The 17,518-nt window shown below is 69.7% G+C and overlaps 1 protein-coding gene across 3 annotated transcripts in view; it reads left to right on the top strand.

Moving 5' to 3' along the window:
• Nucleotides 1-17,518, top strand: part of PLCH2 (phospholipase C eta 2) — a 48,071-nt gene that overhangs the window by 17,703 nt on the left and 12,850 nt on the right. For 2 of the 3 annotated variants that reach the window (XM_059691532.1, XM_059691534.1), the window contains exons 1-7: nt 2,838-2,974; nt 9,253-9,399; nt 9,468-9,987; nt 14,408-14,578; nt 15,151-15,244; nt 15,441-15,644; nt 15,882-16,002. In XM_059691532.1, the coding sequence (XP_059547515.1) occupies nt 2,853-2,974; nt 9,253-9,399; nt 9,468-9,987; nt 14,408-14,578; nt 15,151-15,244; nt 15,441-15,644; nt 15,882-16,002 (1,379 nt within the window). In that variant the 5' untranslated portion in view covers nt 2,838-2,852. Of the gene's footprint in view, nt 1-2,837; nt 2,975-9,252; nt 9,400-9,467; nt 9,988-14,407; nt 14,579-15,150; nt 15,245-15,440; nt 15,645-15,881; nt 16,003-17,518 lie in introns of those variants that run through there. The other variant, XM_059691533.1, reaches the window with a different exon arrangement.

The following is a 17,518-nucleotide window of genomic DNA, read 5'->3' as shown; positions in this document are numbered from 1 at the left end:
AACCCAACTCGGAAATCAGACTCCGAGGGGCAGGCCCGGCGGCTGGGGCGGTCAGGGGCCCCCGTGCTGCCACTGAGACCGGGCAGCCCCTGCCTCTCGGGGCCTCAGTCCCGCCTGTGGGGCAGGAAAGCCCCCCCCCCCCCGGCTGAGACGGAACCCGATGGACGTGCTGGGGGGGTTGGCACAGCGGCACCGGCGTGAGGCCAGCGTGGGCAACGAGGGAGGTTCCGGGAGCCGGACCCTCGGCTCAGCTCTGGGTGGGAGCTCTGGGTGGGGAGGGACGTCTCGGCAGCCCACGTGGTCATGGCTGCTGGGAGCTGTGCTCCCATTGCGCATGCCAGCACATGAGGCAGGAGGGGGACAGGCTTTGCCCACTTGCAGGCCTGGCCAGGAACCCAGGGCTCTGGGCCCAAGGTCCAGGCTGGCTGCATGTCTTGGGGCACAGTCTCCTCCGGGCAATGCCTGGGCACCCAGGACCGGCCCCCACAGAGCTCGGGCCAGACGCGACCTCAGGCTGGCCCTGCCCAGGCTCAGTTTAGACGTGGAGGGTGAGGGCACAGTCCCAGGAAGGGGAGCAGGGCCCACAGCTCTGGGCGCCCTCTGCCTTGGGCACACCCAGCCCGCTCACCCCGGTGTCCAGGCCTGAGCTCCGTCCCCAGGGATGGGACACCCCTTCCCTATAACCCCGGGCTCTGCGCTGTCGCCCAGAGGCAGGAAACGGGTCTGGTCGGTGCAGAGGTGAGGGCACCTGGGAGGGAGGCAGGGGAGAGGTGGCCGCTGCGGAGGGGCAGCGCGCCTGGCGGGCGGAGCAGGGCCTGGAGGGCAGCGCTGGGGCTCCAGGGCACGGGCACCCCCCCGCCCCCGCAGTGAGGGGCTCAGGCCGGGCCGGGCTCTCCCCCAGCACCTGACAGGGTCTGCTATGCCTCTTCCAACACGAAAAGCATCGAATCCCTGGGGCCCAGCACAGACGCGCAGCCCCGCCCACCGCCCGCCCAGCCAAATGCTCGCAAAGACAGAATTTTGCTTAAATGCCCAGAGAGGAGATTTAGGAGATGAGAGTCTTAAGCAAATTACCCGTGCGGCAGGCGGTTTTTAATCACCGCCTTTAATCGCCGCCGTGGTAACGGAAGTCCTCTCGCGGGGCCGCGGGCGGTGGGCGGGGCCGCGGGCGGTGGGCGGGGCCGCGGGCGGTGGGCGGGGCCGCGGGCGGTGGGCGGGGCCGCGGGCGGCGGGCGGGGCCGCGGGCGGCGGGCGGGGCCGCGGGCGGTGGGCGGGGCCGCGGGCGGTGGGCGGGGCCGCGGGCGGCGGGCGGGGCCGCGGGCGGTGGGCGGGGCCGCGGGCGGTGGGCGGGGCCGCGGGCGGCGGGCGGGGCCGCGGGCGGCGGGCGGGGCCGCGGGCGGCGGGCGGGGCCGCGGCACATGGATTATTCATCGGAGCTTGAACTTGAGTCTCACCGCGAGGAATGTGGGGCTTCTGTCCACCCCGAGGACACGGGGCAGGGCCCCACCATCCTCACTCTCCCCGTCTGTCTGGTTGCACCTTGCAGCTCCTCTCCCGCCTGGCTCCCTGCCTCAGTTTCCCTCTCCTGGCCCTGTCCCAGAGGGGCCTGCCTGAGGGGTCTCCCTGACCCCCGGCTCCCTCTTGGCCTGGCAGACCCCACCTCGGCCTCCCGCTCAGTAGGGAAGTCAGGCACACGGGGTGCCCTCCCTTCTAGGACTGAGCGGACAGGTGACCAGAGTGGACACGAGAGTCACAGGTCAGTCATGAGGGCAGGTCCCTGAGCCCAGGCAGTGGACGCTCTGACCCAGGGGCCAGGCCTCCGCGAGTGGCAGTGAGCAGAGAACAGCTGCCCCTTTAAGGGAGCTGGGCAGCGGGCGCTGGGCATTCCCAGGGCAGGACCTGGCCCCCTCCCTCTCCACACCTGGGGCCTCACCAGGCAGGAGGCGGTCATAACTCGGGGTGACACCGCCTTCCCACTCATCTCAAACTCTGACTCCGGGTCCCCACAAACCACGCAGCCACCCTGGGTCCCCACAAACCACCCAGCCGCCCTGGGTCTCCACAAACCACCCAGCTGCCCTGGGTCCCCACAAACCTCCCAGCCGCCCTGGGTCCCCACAAACCTCCCAGCCACCCTCTGGCTGCAGGTCTGGCTCCTAGGCAGCTGCGAGCAGAGGTCGGTGCTCACAGCGGCCCCGGGGCGGCCATCTCTGCCTGGACCTGGGAGACCTCTGACCCTTGGACACCAGAGCAGCAGGGCCGCCCAGAACAGCTCCCCGAGGAGGCCGGTGGGTCTGGGGGCTGCTCAGCACACGCTCCCCCCACCATTTGGCCAGACAGGGAGCTGGGCCAGGGGCTCCCCTGCACCCGTTAGGACCCCAGGACCTTGTGGGGGGACCGGAGGAAGCAGGGAGGGTACACAGGAGGGATGTGGGCTCCTGGACCCTGCTTTCCGGCCCTGTGCACCCTGACAGGCAGCGGGGCGCTGTCGCCCTAACCACCTGACGTGCTGGGCTGGGGGTGACTTGTCCTGGATCCAGCCCATGGGGTCTGGGGTGACTGTAAGGATAGAAGGGCCTGCGGTTGAGTGGGGGCTGCCAGCACGGGGGCCGGGGGGCATGCAGCTCTGGGGGGCCGTGCAGCAGGCAGGGAGACCCGGAAGGCAGGAGCAGGGGCGGGGTTGTCCCAGGAGCCCCAACAGGGCCAGTGGCAAGGCCCCCAGGCTGTCCTCTGAGCGCCCCCCCAGCCCCCTTGGGCCGGGCACCGGAGCGGGCGGGGAAGGGTTAAGGAGGGCGGGGCTCCCGAGGGAGGGGCGGGCCCAGCCGCTCAGGCAGCCTGGGGAGTTGACGGGCATGGGCACAGGCAGGGCCAGCCTGCCGCCCAGGCCCCCTCGGGCAGTGCCAGCAGCGGCGGGGGTGGCACCCACAGGCCATGGGAGAGCCGGGGGACCCTGGTGGGTTCAGCCGGGACCAAGGTAAAGGGGAGGGGAGGGGCTCAAGGAAGGGGCTGTGGCCACCCCAGCAGGGAGCCCGGGGCGGCCGCTGAGCTGCCCGTGGTGACCCACTGACCCCGCAGGCGGAGCTCGGCCCCTCCGCAGGGGTCTCGGGAGGACCCGTCCGCCTGTGCGGGCCTCTCCCTGTGACAGGCGGGGACAGTCCTGACGGGCAGCGGGAGGAGGTGCCCGAGGCCAGCTCACAGGGCGCCTGACCTCCAGCCGCCCCCAGCGACACCAGCCTCAGCCGGGGGTCAGATATGGGGTGTCCTGACCTGGGGGACCCTGGGGGCTCGCCTGGTCCAACCTCCCCTCCCCCTACTTCCTGGCGGTGGAGGTGTGGCGGCTGAGCTCCGGTCAGCACCACGGACAGGGCAGCAGCCGCCCCTCCAGAGGGGACCCTGGGTGTTTGCTGAGGCTCAGGTCTGGCCCTGGCCCTTAAAGGGGCTTATTGCTCGGATCTGTCCTGCTGTCCTGGCCTGGGCCCAGCACCGCCCGGGGGACAGCACAGACCAGCAGGGAGCCCGCTGAGCTGCCCAGGGCTGCCTGGCTCCAAGGAGCTCAGGCACTGGGAGGGCAATGGGTGGTGCCAGGCTGGTCCTGCAGGGACCCCATGGGACAGCTTCCCTGAGGCAGGGCCTCTGCCTGCCCTCAATGCCCGAGTGGGAGGTGGGAGAGGCAGTGAGGGCAGGGGCCAGCGTCGGGGCTGCAGCAGGAGTGACTTGGGCCAGACAGCGGAGGGCCCTCCTGGTTAAGGGCTGGGGTCCAGGTGAGCAGGAGCTGGCCTTCTGGCGACTTGTGTGGATCCCGGTTGTCCTGGACCCGTTTCTGATGCCCTCTGATTGGTGTGGCACCGGGAGGGGCTAGGAGGCTTGGGAGCGTGTGTAGGGCGCAGGGGCGGAGCGCCCAGGGGTGGTGTGGCCTTGAGCAAGGCACTGGCCCTCCCTGAGCCTGTCGTGGAGGAGAGGACAGCATGGGCGGCCCTCACGGGGGTGGGAGCCTTCAGAGCGAGCGCCTGGCCCGTGCGCTGACCCCTCCCCCCCAACCCCGGCTGAGCTGCCCTCTGTGACCCGGTCGGCGTGGCTGCTGGGGGTGGGCTGCCCGTGCAGACACCCTGGCTCGGCTGGTGCCGGGAGGCGCGTCCGCCCGCTCCCGGGAGGGACGGTCTTGGCTGTGCGGCTGAGGACGAGCAGATGGCCCGAGTCCTGTCTGGCCTCCATCTGCCCAGCTAATGAGCTGATGACGACAGTCCCCGCTCCTGGCACCGTCTCCGGAGCCTGTGGACGGAAGCGCTGCTCTCCGGGGCTGGGCGTGTGTCCGGGGGCCGCAGGGGGCCGCCTGGGTGCCAGCGGCTCTGTGCACGCGGCCCGCGGGGAGGGGCTCGGGAAGGGGCTGCGTAATCAGAGTGTCTCTCCCTGGGTCTGCGTGCCCAGCTGGCGCACGTGGGCTCCCGCTGGCCGGACCCGCTTCCTGCGTGGGCTTCCGTGGGCGTGGCCTCCGGCAGGGCCATGAGCACCCCCCCAGCGGCGGGCAGAGAGGGTCGCTGACTTGGACAGCCCCCCACGGGGCCCCCGCCAGCAGTGTGTTGGGCTGGGAGGTTGGCAGAGGGAGAAGGAAGTCCACCTGCCCGAGCCGCCCCAGGGCCCGAGGACCCTCTGTGTCTCGAGGGTGGGGACCCAGGGGGGCGCCCAAGGAAGGCTCCATCTGCGGGCGGGTCCTGGGCGCCACCCATCCTGTGGGTCCCTCAGGGCACCCAGCTCAGGGACTGGCAGGCTCACCCCCAGGGACTCAGGGCCTGGCCCACGGCCTGGACGGCTGGCAGCTGCGCTGCTGTTCGCGGAGATTCTCGCCGGCTTTCAGGCCCCGGGGTGCACACCTGAGCTCCCTCCCGGTCAGCGGTGGGCGTGGGGGGCGTGGCACAGAGGAGCGTCAGGTGAGACCCCAGGAGGCCACTTGGGGGCAGGAGGTAGGGACGGCTGCAGGCCGAGCCCCCAGCAGGGAGCAGGCTGGGGCCCTGCAGGGGGATGGGGTCAGCAGTCTCTCCGCGAGGCCCGGGCTCTCCAGGTAGCTGCTCTGCGGCCGCTGCCCTGGAGGGAGGAGCTGAGGCTGCGGACAGGGACGGAGGGTTCTGCCCTCTCCTGCTTCCTGTCTCCGCGAGGCTCTACCCGCTCTGACCGGCCAGCTGCTGCCCGAGGGCCCGGTGGGGTGCGGTGGGGGCAGGGCTGGCTCCCCCGGAGCCTGGAGGCCCCTCCCTGGCACTGCCCCTTCCCTCGCGGCGGGAGCTTCCTCTGCTCCCGACGGGCTCCATCTGGTGACTTTTCAGGAATGCGCCCCCGCCCTGGCCGCCGCTGAGCCTGGCTTCCTTTCCCGCGGCTCCTGGGGCTCCCTGGGCCGTTCCCACAGGCGGGCAGCTCCCTGAGGGGCTCTGGCCGAGGTGGGTGCCTGTGGGCCCTCCCAGCCTCTGAACCCACAGACCAGGGCACCTGCGAGGGCAGAGGCCGGGGAGCTATTAATTGTCCTCCCTGCAGGACTGTCACCTGTGATTAATGCCATGGGGGTAGTGGGGGGGGGCATGGAGGGGCCAGGGGGCCAGGCAGGGGCTCTGAGGGGGCCCTGCTGAGGCCAGCCTGCCCCTGGTGGGGTGCAGGGAGAGAGCCTGCGGGGAAGGCCAGGTGGGGGGCCTCCTCGCTGGGCCCCAGACCCCGAGGCACCCGCAGGCCTAGTGCCGGCACTGGTAGGGGCTTCTCCGGGGGGGGCCCAGGCACTGACCCTGCAGCCTCAGAGCGGCCCGGTCACTCGTGCCCACGGCCACGGGAGTCCAGACGCTGTGCACGGCCGTGCCCATCAGGAACACTTTCTTCCTCGCCGGGTGATGCCGGGACGGTCCCTCCACCCTCCCTGGGGCTGATGGAGGCACCAGGAACCCCGCCTGGAGCACAGGTGCCCGGGGCCTCTGTGGGCTGGCCCGCTGGCCTGGGGACAGCGTGGTTGGCCATGGAGCCAGTTCCCACCCGGGCACACTCCCTGCGTCTGTGCTCAGGCCGCGAAAGGGCAGGTGTCCCGGGAGCCTGAGGCCTGCCCCTCGGAGAGATTCCGTGGGGGGCAGAGGGCATGTCTGGGGCATCGGAGTGGCCGGGTGTCCTCTCTCGCAGCTGCCCCCCTCAGCCTTCCCCAGGCCGGGCTTTGCAGACCTGCCAAGCTCCCCCGGGCCCCACTGCCCGTGGCCCCCCGGGCCAGCCCTGGCTCTCACATCCGGGCACTGGGTCCTGGGGCCGGGGGGTGAGAAGCTGACACACAGGCTCTGATGACATAAAAGCAGTTGCGGGGGAGGCCCCCCACACCGGGAAGGAAGCTGCTTCCCAGGAGTGTGAGCGACCCGGCGTCTGTGAGGGCCCGTCCCTCCCCCTTGAGGCCCTGGCCAGCGGCTGATCCGGCTGATCCCTGCGGCCTCTGCCCTCCCGCTTCCCCACCCAAGCACAGATGAGCACCTGCTGTATGCTGAGCAGGGCCCACAGCAGAGAAAGAGGAGGGGCAAGAGGAGGGTGCGAGGACGGGGGGAGGCAGGGCCCACGTGTCCCTCCGTTGCTGGCCGTTCAGGTGAAGTGGACTCGGGAAGCGGCCACTTAAAGGTCCTCCAAAGGCTGGGGTGGGTGAGCAGGGCGGGTGGAGGGGCTGGGGATGGGTGAGCAGGGTGGGTGGAGGGGCCGGGGGGGGTGAGCAGGGCGGGTGGAGGGGCTGGGGGGGGTGAGCAGGGCAGGTGGAGGGGCCGGGGGGGGTGAGCAGGGCGGGTGGAGGGGCTGGGGGGGGTGAGCAGGGGGGGTGGAGGGGCCGGGGGGGTGAGCAGGGCGGGTGGAGGGGCTGGGGGGGGTGAGCAGGGCGGGTGGAGGGGCCGGGGGGGTGAGCAGGGCGGGTGGAGGGGCTGGGGGGGTGAGCAGGGCGGGTGGAGGGGCTGGGGGGGGTGAGCAGGGCGGGTGGAGGGGCTGGGGTGGGTGAGCAGGGCCGGTGGAGGGGCTGGGGGGGGGGTGAGCAGGGCGGGTGGAGGGGCTGGCGGGGTCAGGGAGGCGGGAATGTGCGCCCCACGCCGCCCGGGCACGGCCCCCATGCCGCCAGCGTGCTGGCTCGATGAAGGCACCAGTGATTTGGGGAGTGAGCCGTGGTGCACCCCGGTGGGAGGGTCAGCGTGTGAGTGCACCCCGAGAACCTGTGGTGTCCCCCGGGGGTTTGGTTGAAGATTGAATTGATTTCCCAGCCTCCCCCGGGGCAGGGGGGGGTGCGGGCTGAGGTGCTGGCTGCGCTGTGTCAGGACGAGGGCGAGGGCGAGCTCCCCGAAACAGCAGAACGACCCCAGCGCTCCCGGCTTCAGAGCGAGGGCTCGTCCTCCTGGGGCCCCGCGTCCTCTGGGGACTTCGGGGGGCGGAACGAGGGCCCTTCTGCTGGGGGGGCGCCCGAGGACTCCCCTTCCCATGGCCAGGAGAGGGGGGCTCCGGCTGGGATGGAGGGTTGGCAGCAGCCTTGAGGTCTAGTGTGGGGAGGACGGAGGGGAGGCTGCCCCCGGCAGGGCCTGGGGGTGCCCCCAAGAGGGCGGTACCATGAAAACTGCTCTTTGGGCTTCTAGGGCCCGTCTGTCCTGCCTGACGTTTACTCAGCCGAGCTGTGGGGCCGCGTGGGCGGGGCCTGGAGCGTCCCTGCTGCCTGTCCGGTCCCCTCCCGGCCGCCGGCTGGGCGTCCCCCGGCCTCAGTCCTCGGGCGGCTGGGCGTCCCCCGGCCTCAGTCCTCGGGCGGCTGGGCGTCCCCCGGCCTCAGTCCTCGGGCGGCTGGGCGTCCCCCGGCCTCAGTCCTCGGCCGGCTGGGCCGGATTAGCACAGGGATTGGACAGAGGCTGGGTGGGCGGAGGCCGGAGGCTCCCCATCCGCGGACCCTGAGTCTCAGCTCTTTTAAATCTGTCCATAGTCCTGGGCAGGGGTGGGGGGGGGGTGGGGGCTGGCCTGGGGGCCTTCGGACAGCAGGTGACAGGCAGGCCAAGGCCGGAGAGGCTTAGGAGCAGCCCCACGGGGCCTCCAGGGGTGCTGACAGGAGAGGGGGGCCTCGGGGAACCCCTGACCTGCCACTGAGGTGCACTGGGGTGCCGGCCGGCCTGCCCCGGGCATCCACCCCTGGCCATCACCCGGGCATGTCCGTCCCTGGTCATCAACCTCTAGCCGGACCACGGGAGCCTGGCCTGCCTGGCGGAGGCCGTCCTCTGGGCCGGAGGGAGCGTGGCCGTGTCCTCGGTGTGGCAGCTCAGCCCAGTAGGTAAGGGGGCAGGGACCGCCTGCCCTGCCGTGGCCAGAGCCCGCCTCAGTCCAGGGCCAGCGGGGCCAGCAGGCGCTGACAGGCCTGGGCGTGCCCCCAGCCTTAGCCTTGGGCCCTCGGGCTCCTCAGGGCTGGGCTCCAGCAGTGCCCCTTCTGCTGCCCCGGGGCCTGGAGGCTGAGTGCAGGCAGGTAGGGGGTGGGGAGGAGCCAGGGGACATGCTGGCCAGGCACTTGGGCAGCTCTGAAGCTTTGGCTCAGGGCGGGGGCAGCAGCACCTGCAGCCCGGGTGCTGGTGCCGGAGCCATGGCCTTAGGGTGCCCCTCTCTGCCGGCCGCCTCCCAACCCCAGGGGCCCGTGTCCAGGCAGCAATCCTGCCCTGGCCCTGGGAGGTGCAAGCAGCAGCCGGGCGCGCAGGGGGAGGGTGCGCGAAGGTTTGGATCTGGAGCCGGACCTGTGCGGGCGGTGGCCTCCACGGGAGCAGCGACACCCACTCCACGCAGGAGGGCGGCTTTCCTGGACATGCCAGGCAGGGCGCAGGCGGCGGGGAGCCAGCTGGGCGTCGGGAGGGGCGCCCGCCTGTGCCTGGCACCGAGGCTCCTGCCGGGAGCTCAGCCACCGAGTCTGCGTCTCCTGCGCAGTAGCTTCGGGGAGGCCATGGCCGCTGGGGCCGGGCCAGGCGGTGGACGGGACGGGCAGGTCCTGTCTGAGGCCTCGCTGGGACCGCCGGGAGGGCAGCTGCTGCAGAACCGCCGTTTCTCCGAGGGCTCTGGCCCCTCAGCAGGGTCCCGGGTGGGATCGGCAATGGGCGCCAGCCCCTGGGTCACAGCAGCCCTGGGCGTCGAGCTCGGCCCCTGGTGGGCGGGTGGGGGGTGGGGGGTGGTCTCGCACCCACCTGAGCGCGTGGGGGTGGGGACGGGCTGCGCGGGTGCTCATGGCGCCCTGTCCGTCCGTCCCTGCGGCGCGTCCAGTGGAGCGCTGCATGAGCGCCATGCAGGCCGGGACCCAGATGGTGAAGCTCCGTGGCAGCGCCAAGGGCCTCGTGCGCTTCTACTTCCTGGACGAGCACCGCTCCTGCATCCGCTGGCGGCCCTCGCGCAAGAACGAGAAAGCCAAGAGTGAGTGGGGGGGGGGACCCGGAGCAGCTGGGGGGGCGCCCCCGGGAGGCTGTGACGCCCGCCCGCAGTCTCCATCGACTCCATCCAGGAGGTGAGCGAGGGCCGGCAGTCGGAGATCTTCCAGCGCTACCCCGACGGCAGCTTCGACCCCAACTGCTGCTTCAGCATCTACCACGGCAGCCACCGCCAGTCACTGGACCTGGTCTCGCCCAGCAGCGACGAGGCGCGCACCTGGGTCACCGGCCTGCGCTACCTCCTGGCCGGCATCAGCGACGAGGACAGCCTGGCCCGCCGCCAGCGCACCCGGGACCAATATCCTGGCAGGGCCGGCCGGGGGCGTCCACCTGCGTGGGGCCTCCCGCCCCGGCTGGGCCGCGCACGTGGGAGCGGGAGAGGGAGGGGTGGGGGCTGGGGGCTGGGCCCTGTGAGACCGTGTTGCCCCCTAACTCGGCCCCAAAGTGGCTGAAGCAGACGTTCGACGAGGCCGACAAGAACGGGGACGGCAGCCTGAGCATCAGCGAGGTCCTGCAGCTGCTGCACAAGCTGAACGTGAACCTGCCCCGGCAGAGGGTGAAGCAGATGTTCAAGGTGAGGGCTCCGCCGGGGCTGCGGCCGGGGAGGGCTGCAGGGCCGCAGGGGGTATCTGGGCAGGGGCGTGCCAGGGGCAGGGGCGTGTCTAGGCAGGGGCGTGTCAGGGGAGGGGTGTGTCTGGGCAGGGGCGTGTCTGGGGCAGGGGTGTGTCAGGGCAGGGGTGTGTCTGGGGCAGGGGTGTGTCTGGGCAGGGGTGTGTCAGGGGCAGGGGCATGTCTGGGGCAGGGGTGTGTCAGGGCAGGGGCATGTTGGGGGCAGGCCAGCCCTGGGGCTGCAGCAAATGGCAGAGGACACAGCTTGGCCAGCGGAGCTGGACACTCGGGGCAGGGGCTGGTCAGTGAGGAGACCACCCACAGGAGGCTGCACCCCCTTTCCCACCTGATGGGGTGCACTTTTCCTGCTGGGATTCCGGTGTCACCTGCCCTGCGCAGCCTCCTGGTCCCCAACCACCTGGTGAGAAGCTGGGAAAACGCATCCTCAGCTGAGCAGAGGCCTGTGCTGTCTAGTTAGGGCCTCGTTCTCACTGCAGCCGGGAGAGCCAACACAACCCACATGCAGACACACGTGCACACACATACCCACACAGGGACACATGCTTGCACACTCAAGCATACATGCACATGTGCACACAGGCACACACATGTGTACTCATGCACATGTGTGCAGACGTGTGCACACCTAATCCCTTGCCAGAACATACATGCACACACATGTACACACACATGCGCACCCACTCACGCAGCCTGACTGCTCTGCCAGGTGCAGCCCCTGGCGCCCCTGCTGGGCTCTCATGACAGACGGTGGTCACGCTCGGCTGGAGCCAGGGGAGCGGCCGGCTCAGGGCTTGTACGTGAATGGAGGGCAGAGAGCAGCATGCTCTCGGGCTGCTGGCTGGGACTGGGGGGCTTACAGGCCCCTCCTGGGGGCCCCGGCGGGGACAGAGCCGTAGGAGCGGGTGGACAGCTCAGGCCTCGGATCAGCCGCACCTGCTCCCTGCCTGCCCACTTCCAGGGGCAGCTCTGTGGTCAGCAGGCCTCCCAGTACAGCGAGGCTGTGTCGGGGCCAGCAGCAGCCTGGCTTAGGATGTGGGGTTCAGATCAGCCACTGAGGCAGGAGAGGAAGCCCCCTATGGATTGGGGTGCGAGTGAGCCCAGGCTCTAGCCCTAAAGGTGCAGCACAAAGTCCTGGCTTGAAAAGGCCCCTTGGGGGCTCCCAGCAGCCCATCCCTGCGTCCCCCCTGTAGGGACACCGGCAACCGAGCGGCTCCCCTCGGCTCACCCCAGGCCTGGATGCATCCAGGCTTCCACTGGTCACCCCGAGGAAGCCCTGAGCGTGGGAGACCCTGTGGCCTGGGTCTGATTCTGGAGAGAAGTGAGTGGGGGCTGTTGGCCTGGACCTCAGACCCCAGACCCTGGGCAGCTCAGACCCAAGTGGCCACGGTCCACGGTGGTCGGGCCGTGGAGACAGCCGGGTTCCTGAGTGGCGGGGCCTCCTGCCCATCGGCCAGCTGCCCGCTGCCGCCTGGAGCCGGGGAGGGAGGCCGAGCTCCGCCAGGCCGGGCAGCTCTGCTTGGCAGTGTCGGCATTGCAATGCCCCGTCCGCCCCGCGGCCGCCCGACCAGAGGGGAGGCCGTGCGGAGGGCTCGGAGTGGCTGGGACGTCATGTCCCTGCGTCTGAGACGACCGCGGGCGAGGGCCAGCGAGCCCTCGGGCCTCAGGGCCTAACAAGCACCGGCCAGCTCCGGGCGGGTCCTGGGCGGCTCCCAGCCGGCTGCTGGCCCGTCTGTGGGAAGCAAAGCAGCTGCCGGACCCCGTGGGGGTGGGGCTCTTTCTGGGGCTGGGGAGTCGCTCTGCCCTTTCAGGGCTTGCGGAGCGTTTTTATTTAAAAAAGTGTTTTTATTGACTTTTTAGAGAAAGAGGAAGGGAGAGGGATAGAGAGATAAAAACATGAGTGAGAGAGAAGCATCATTGACCGGCTGCCTCCTGCACGCCCCCAGTGGGGATCGAGCCCACAACCCCGGCCTGTGCCCTGACGGGGAATCGAGCCGGGACCTCCTGGTTCATACGTCGACGCTCAACCACTGAGCCACACGGGCCGGGCTCGTAGAGCATTTTTATTCACTGCCGGGGGCAGCAGCTGGGTGGCGAGCAGGCAGCTGCCCACCCCCTGCCCCATATCCGGCCGTGCTGCTCAGTCAGAGCCCAGTGGACACACGGCCGCCCTGTGCCCCAGACAGACGGGCCCCTGTGCTCTGAGTGTCCTGGCCCCGCCTGTCCTGGCAGCTCTCAGACACCGGGCTGCCCTCAAACCCGCACTGGGCACTCCAGGCCCTTGGCATCTGCTGGGCCCCATCGCACGTGGCTCTGGCCCGTCCCAGCCTTGGCATGGGTGTCCGGCCTGGGCACTCGGGTCCTGGAGTGAGACGCTGGGGCCCCGCCGGGCGCCCGCCTCAGTGCCTAGCCACAGTGCCAGGGAGGCAGCCGCCAGGAACACAGGCCAGGGCCCAGCTTTCCCGGGAGCCCGACTCTCGTTGGGGGTGGGATGTGGGGGTGGCTGTGAGCTCCGCGCTCATCAGTGGTGCTTCTGATTCAGAGGGGCCTCGGGGACCTGGCCCCACCCGGCCACCCCGCCCGCCTGTGCGGCCACATAAGGGAGCACCAGCCAGCGGGTCCGGCCAGGCGAGTGCCGCTGTCCATGGTGCTGCCGTCCCTCCTGACTGGTCACCTCCGGCCGGTCATGTTCCCGCCTGTCCCCACCTGCACCCCCGGGGGGCAAAGGACCATTTTCAGCATTCAGGGTATTTTTAAAAATATATTTTTATTGATTTCAGGGAGGAAGGGAAAGGTGAGGGAGGGAGTGATAGAAACATCAATGATGAGAGGGAATCATTGATCGGCTGCCTCCTGCATGCCCCTTACCGGGTTGAGCCCAGGACCCGGGCATGTGCTCTGACCAGGAACCGAACTGTGACCTCCTGGTTCATAGGTCGATGCTCAAACATTGAGCCACGCCGGCCGGCAGCACTCAGGGTCTGAGCAGCACCTTCTAAGGGTCCAGTTCTCGCCCACGGCAGGGACTCCCAGCCTTGCAGCATCTTAGGTCCTGGCAGCCCTGCCTGTCGCTGGGCACCCTTATCCTCTGGTCTGTCCCTGGCCTTGAGCCCTGGGGCAGGGCAGCACCTGGGCCCCGGCGTCCCCAGGGCCTGGCACCTCAGAGATGCCCCCTGAGCCCGTGCCTTCATGAGGGGCCCACGGGCTTGCTGAGGTCCCGGTGGCCTTGCCATTGGGGGTTCCCGTGGGTGCTGTGTGAGCCACTCTCTGCGAAAGGCCGACAGTGGCCAAGACCAGCAGCCTCTGGCCTCTGCTGTGGAGCCGGGACCTGTGTACACCATGGCCTGGCGCCCCTCTGCTCGGCGGGCATCATCGTCAGGACGTGCCCGCGCCAGGGTGGGCGCTGACCCGGGGGCTGCTGCTGTCAGTGTGGGTCCTGGGCTGGCTCAGCTGCAGGTTCACCTTGAAAGGCTGGGAGGCGGGAGGGTGGGAGGCGCACTCAGTGGTCTCGGTGCTGAGTCAGAGGGGAGCCGGGGAGCAATCACGGCCGTGACATGGGCAGTGGCGTTGGAATGCGGAGGGTGGATTTGCAGAGACGACTGAGAAGTGGGGGTGGGGCCCTGGCTGGTTGGCTCAGTGGATAGAGCGTCGGCCTCCGGACTGAAGGGACCCGGGTTCGATTCTGGTCAAGGACACGGACCTCAGTTGCAGGCTCCTCCCCGGCCCGGGACCTGGTCGGGGCGTGTGCAGGAGGCCACCCACCAATGTGTGTCTCTCACATGGATGTTTCTGCCTTTCCCTCTCTCTCTTCCTCTCTCTCTAAAAATCGATGGAAAGGTCCTCGGGGGAGGATTAAAATAAAAGAAGTGGGTGGGCCTGGGGGAGCCCTGTGGGTGGGGCCGGGGGAGCCTGTGGGTGGGCCCGGGGGAGCCCTGTGGGTGGGCCCGGGGGAGCCTGTGGGTGGGCCCGGGGGAGCCTGTGGGTGGGCCCGGGGGAGCCCTGTGGGTGGGCCCGGGGGAGCCTGTGGGTGGGCCCGGGGGAGCCTGTGGGTGGGCCCGGGGGAGCCCTGTGGGTGGGCCCGGGGGAGCCTGTGGGTGGGCCCGGGGGAGCCTGTGGGTGGGCCTGGGGGAGCCCTGTGGGTGGGCCCGGGGGAGCCCTGTGGGTGGGGCCTGGGGGAGCCCTGTTGGTGGGGGTGGGGGAGCCCTGTGGGTGGGGCCGGGGGATCCCTGTGGGTGGGCCGGGAGAGCCCTGTGGGTGGGGCCGGGGGAGCCCTGTGGGTGGGGCTGGGAGAGCCCTGTGGGTGGGGCCGGGGGAGCCCTGTGGGTGGGGCTGGGGTGGGCGCCGCACCCGCAGGCCTCGCGTTGCAGGAGGCGGACACGGACGACCAGCAGGGCACGCTGGGCTTTGAGGAGTTCTGCGCCTTCTACAAGATGATGTCCACCCGCCGGGACCTCTACCTGCTCCTGCTGGCCTACAGCGGCCACAAGGACCACCTGGCCGCCGCCGACCTGCAGCGCTTCCTGGAGGTGGAGCAGAAGGTGGGCCCCGCATGGGAGGGGGTCCCTGGCGGCGGGCACCCCGGCTTCCAGAGGGAGCCCCCGTGGGACTGGGCTTCCCCGTCCAGCCTTCCCACCTGGTCCTGTTCCCGCCACGGGGGTCTGGCTGGCTCTGGGAGGACTTGGGTAGCAGCAGGGGGGCAGGGGAAGGGCAGGATCCCTGGGCCCCGGGCTCCTCCCAGTGGGATGTGGATGGGCTCTGCTGCACCTTCTCACCCCCGGGCCCTGCCTGCTGCCAAGCCCGCCCCGTCCACAGCACTCAGGGCCCCCAACGCGGCCATGGGGGTGGCCATGGGGGTGGCCCAGCCGAGGGGGCCCAAGAGCCCTTCCCTGCTTGAAGGATCCTCAGAGCCAAAGCCACGTGACCGCCTGGTCTGCTGGCCGCAGTCCCGTCATGTGATGCTGGAGGTGGCCAGAGCCCCGGGCAGAGGAGCCCAGGGCAGGGCCCGAGCCACGCCCGCTGCAGGCAGCCCTGACCTGGCGTCAGAGCCGGGTGGGAGGCGGAGGCCCAGAGAGTGACGGGCTGGCCCGGCTCTGCCCCTTCTCTGGCCCAGATGACGGGGGTGACGCTCGAAAGCTGCCAGGACATCATCGAGCAGTTCGAGCCCTGCCCCGAGAACAAGAGTAAGGGGGTGCTGGGCATCGACGGTGAGTGGGCGACCCTGTCCCACCGCCACCCCAGGCGGCCATGGGTGGGGGGCGCCGAGGGCAGCCCGTGGGCCCGGCCGGCAGCCTGAGCAGCTGCTCCCTGCTCTGGGGGGGGAGGACCGGGGGCTGGGGGGCCGGGGGATCCTGAGACGGCCCAGCACCAGGGCTGAGCCCCCCCTACACACACACCCCCCAGGCTTCACCAACTACACGCGCAGCCCGGCCGGCGACATCTTCAACCCCGAGCACCACCGCGTGCACCAGGACATGACGCGGCCGCTGAGCCACTACTTCATCACCTCCTCCCACAACACCTACCTCGTGGGCGACCAGCTCATGTCCCAGTCGCGGGCGGACATGTACGCCTGGGTGCTGCAGGCCGGCTGCCGCTGCGTGGAGGGTGCGTGCGGGGCTCGGGGCGCCCCAGGTCGGGGTGCACACCCAGCGGAGGTGTGTTCGTGTGGGGGTGGCCCCAGGAGCCCCGGGGTCTGGGCAGGGTGTCTGCCCTCGGTCCCTAGGCGCCGGGGAAGGCTCGGCAGGTTGGTGACGGAGCCAGGGGCCCCCTCTGTCGGAGTTCACGGCCGCGGGGCTCGGGCAGGGGCAGGGTGGCGGGAGCTGACCGGGCCTCCTGCCGCAGTGGACTGCTGGGACGGGCCCGACGGGGAGCCCATCGTGCACCACGGCTACACCCTGACCTCCAAGATCCTCTTCAAAGACGTCATCGAGACCATCAACCGATACGCCTTCGCCAAGAACGAGTGAGTGGCCTGGCCGATGTTGCTCAGTGGGTAGAGCGTCGGCCTGCGGACTGAAGGGTCCCGGGTTCGATTCCAGTCAAGGGCACGTACCTGGGTTGCAGGCTTCTCCCCAGCCCAGGCCCTGGACGAGGCTCTGGCGGGAGGCAGCCCATCGATGTGTTTCTCTCACATCATGTCTCTCTTTCCCTCTCTCTTCCACTCTCTCTGAAATCAATGGAAAAATATCCTCGGGTGAGGATTAACCAAAAATAATAATAATAACAAGAAGAAGAAGGAGTGAGTGGCAGAGACTGGCCCCAGGGGTGGACCTCGAGGGCTCCCCCGCCCCTGCCCTGCCCTGCCCACCCCTTTCCGGGCTGTGGTTGGAATAGCTGAGCGGCTGCTCCAGGGTCTCTGGCTGAGGATGGGCTGGAGCCAGCGTGCGGGTGGGGCTGTGTGGGTGATGCACACGCACATGCACACGCACACATACACGCACACGCACATACACTGTCAGCGCCCACAGCCGTGCGTCTCCGCACTAATTAGCCCAGCCCTGTGTCCAGACTCCATTCGCTGTCACTCAGCGGCAGCCACAGACACTGTTGACAAAATCCCATTTCATTTCTGGAATAGCGGCCGCCTCCCGGTGCCCTTAGCATTACCTCTGAGTCTAGGCCACGGAGGCTGGCAGCGGGGGGAGAGGGCCACAGAGGCTGGCAGCGGGGGGAGGAGGGGTGGCCCCTGGATGGCAGGGGAGGGCGTCTCAGGCGGAGCTGGACACTCAGGGGCCCTGAGGCTGCCCAGGAGCCGGTGCTGCGGGGTCTCAGGACCGAGCTCGCTCCCCACGGGCCGGCAGCCTCTTTGCAGACACAGGCTCTCCCCCTGCCCCCGGGCCCCGGTGCAGCCCCCTCCTGGCCTGAGAAGCGGGGCGATGCGCACCTTCGCCTCAAGACCTGTGGCCGTCTCCACATCGCAGGGCTGGCCCATCTCCCGCTCTGCCTCGCGTCCTCCCAGTCTGCGTGACCTACATTTTCTGAAAGGACTGTGTTGTTTTTCTGGCAAAAATCCAAGTAGAATGTGTGCTTGGTTTAAAAAAAAAATCAAACAACGGCAGAACAGAACGAGCAGCCTGCTGCGCCCGCAGCCGTGTTCTCCCAGGCGCTGCTCTAAGGGGGCCAGTGCCGGGTCCGGGGCAGCGGGTCTGTCTCCCCGCGGCCGCCCTCGCCTGGCGCCCTTGCCTCCGCCGCTCCGTGTGGAGCCCGACGGCGACCCGGGGCACCGCGGCCTCCTGTTTCCTGGAGTCCCAGCGCCTTTGTCTCCTCCTGGGGCGGGAGCGTGTGCCTTCTCTTTTCTTCCTTATTTTAAAACATATTTTTATTGATTTCAGAGAAGAAGGGAGAGAGAGGGAGAGAGAAACATCCATGATGAGAGAGAATCATGGACCGGCTGCCTCCTGCACACCCCCTACTGGGGACCGAGCCCACAACCCGGGCCTGTGCCCTGACGGGAATCGGACCCCGACCTCCTGGTTCGT

Source organism: Myotis daubentonii, chromosome 3, assembly GCF_963259705.1.
Source record: "Myotis daubentonii chromosome 3, mMyoDau2.1, whole genome shotgun sequence".
NCBI classification, from domain to species: domain Eukaryota; kingdom Metazoa; phylum Chordata; class Mammalia; order Chiroptera; family Vespertilionidae; genus Myotis; species Myotis daubentonii.
This window is presented reverse-complemented; position numbering and strand designations above follow the sequence as displayed.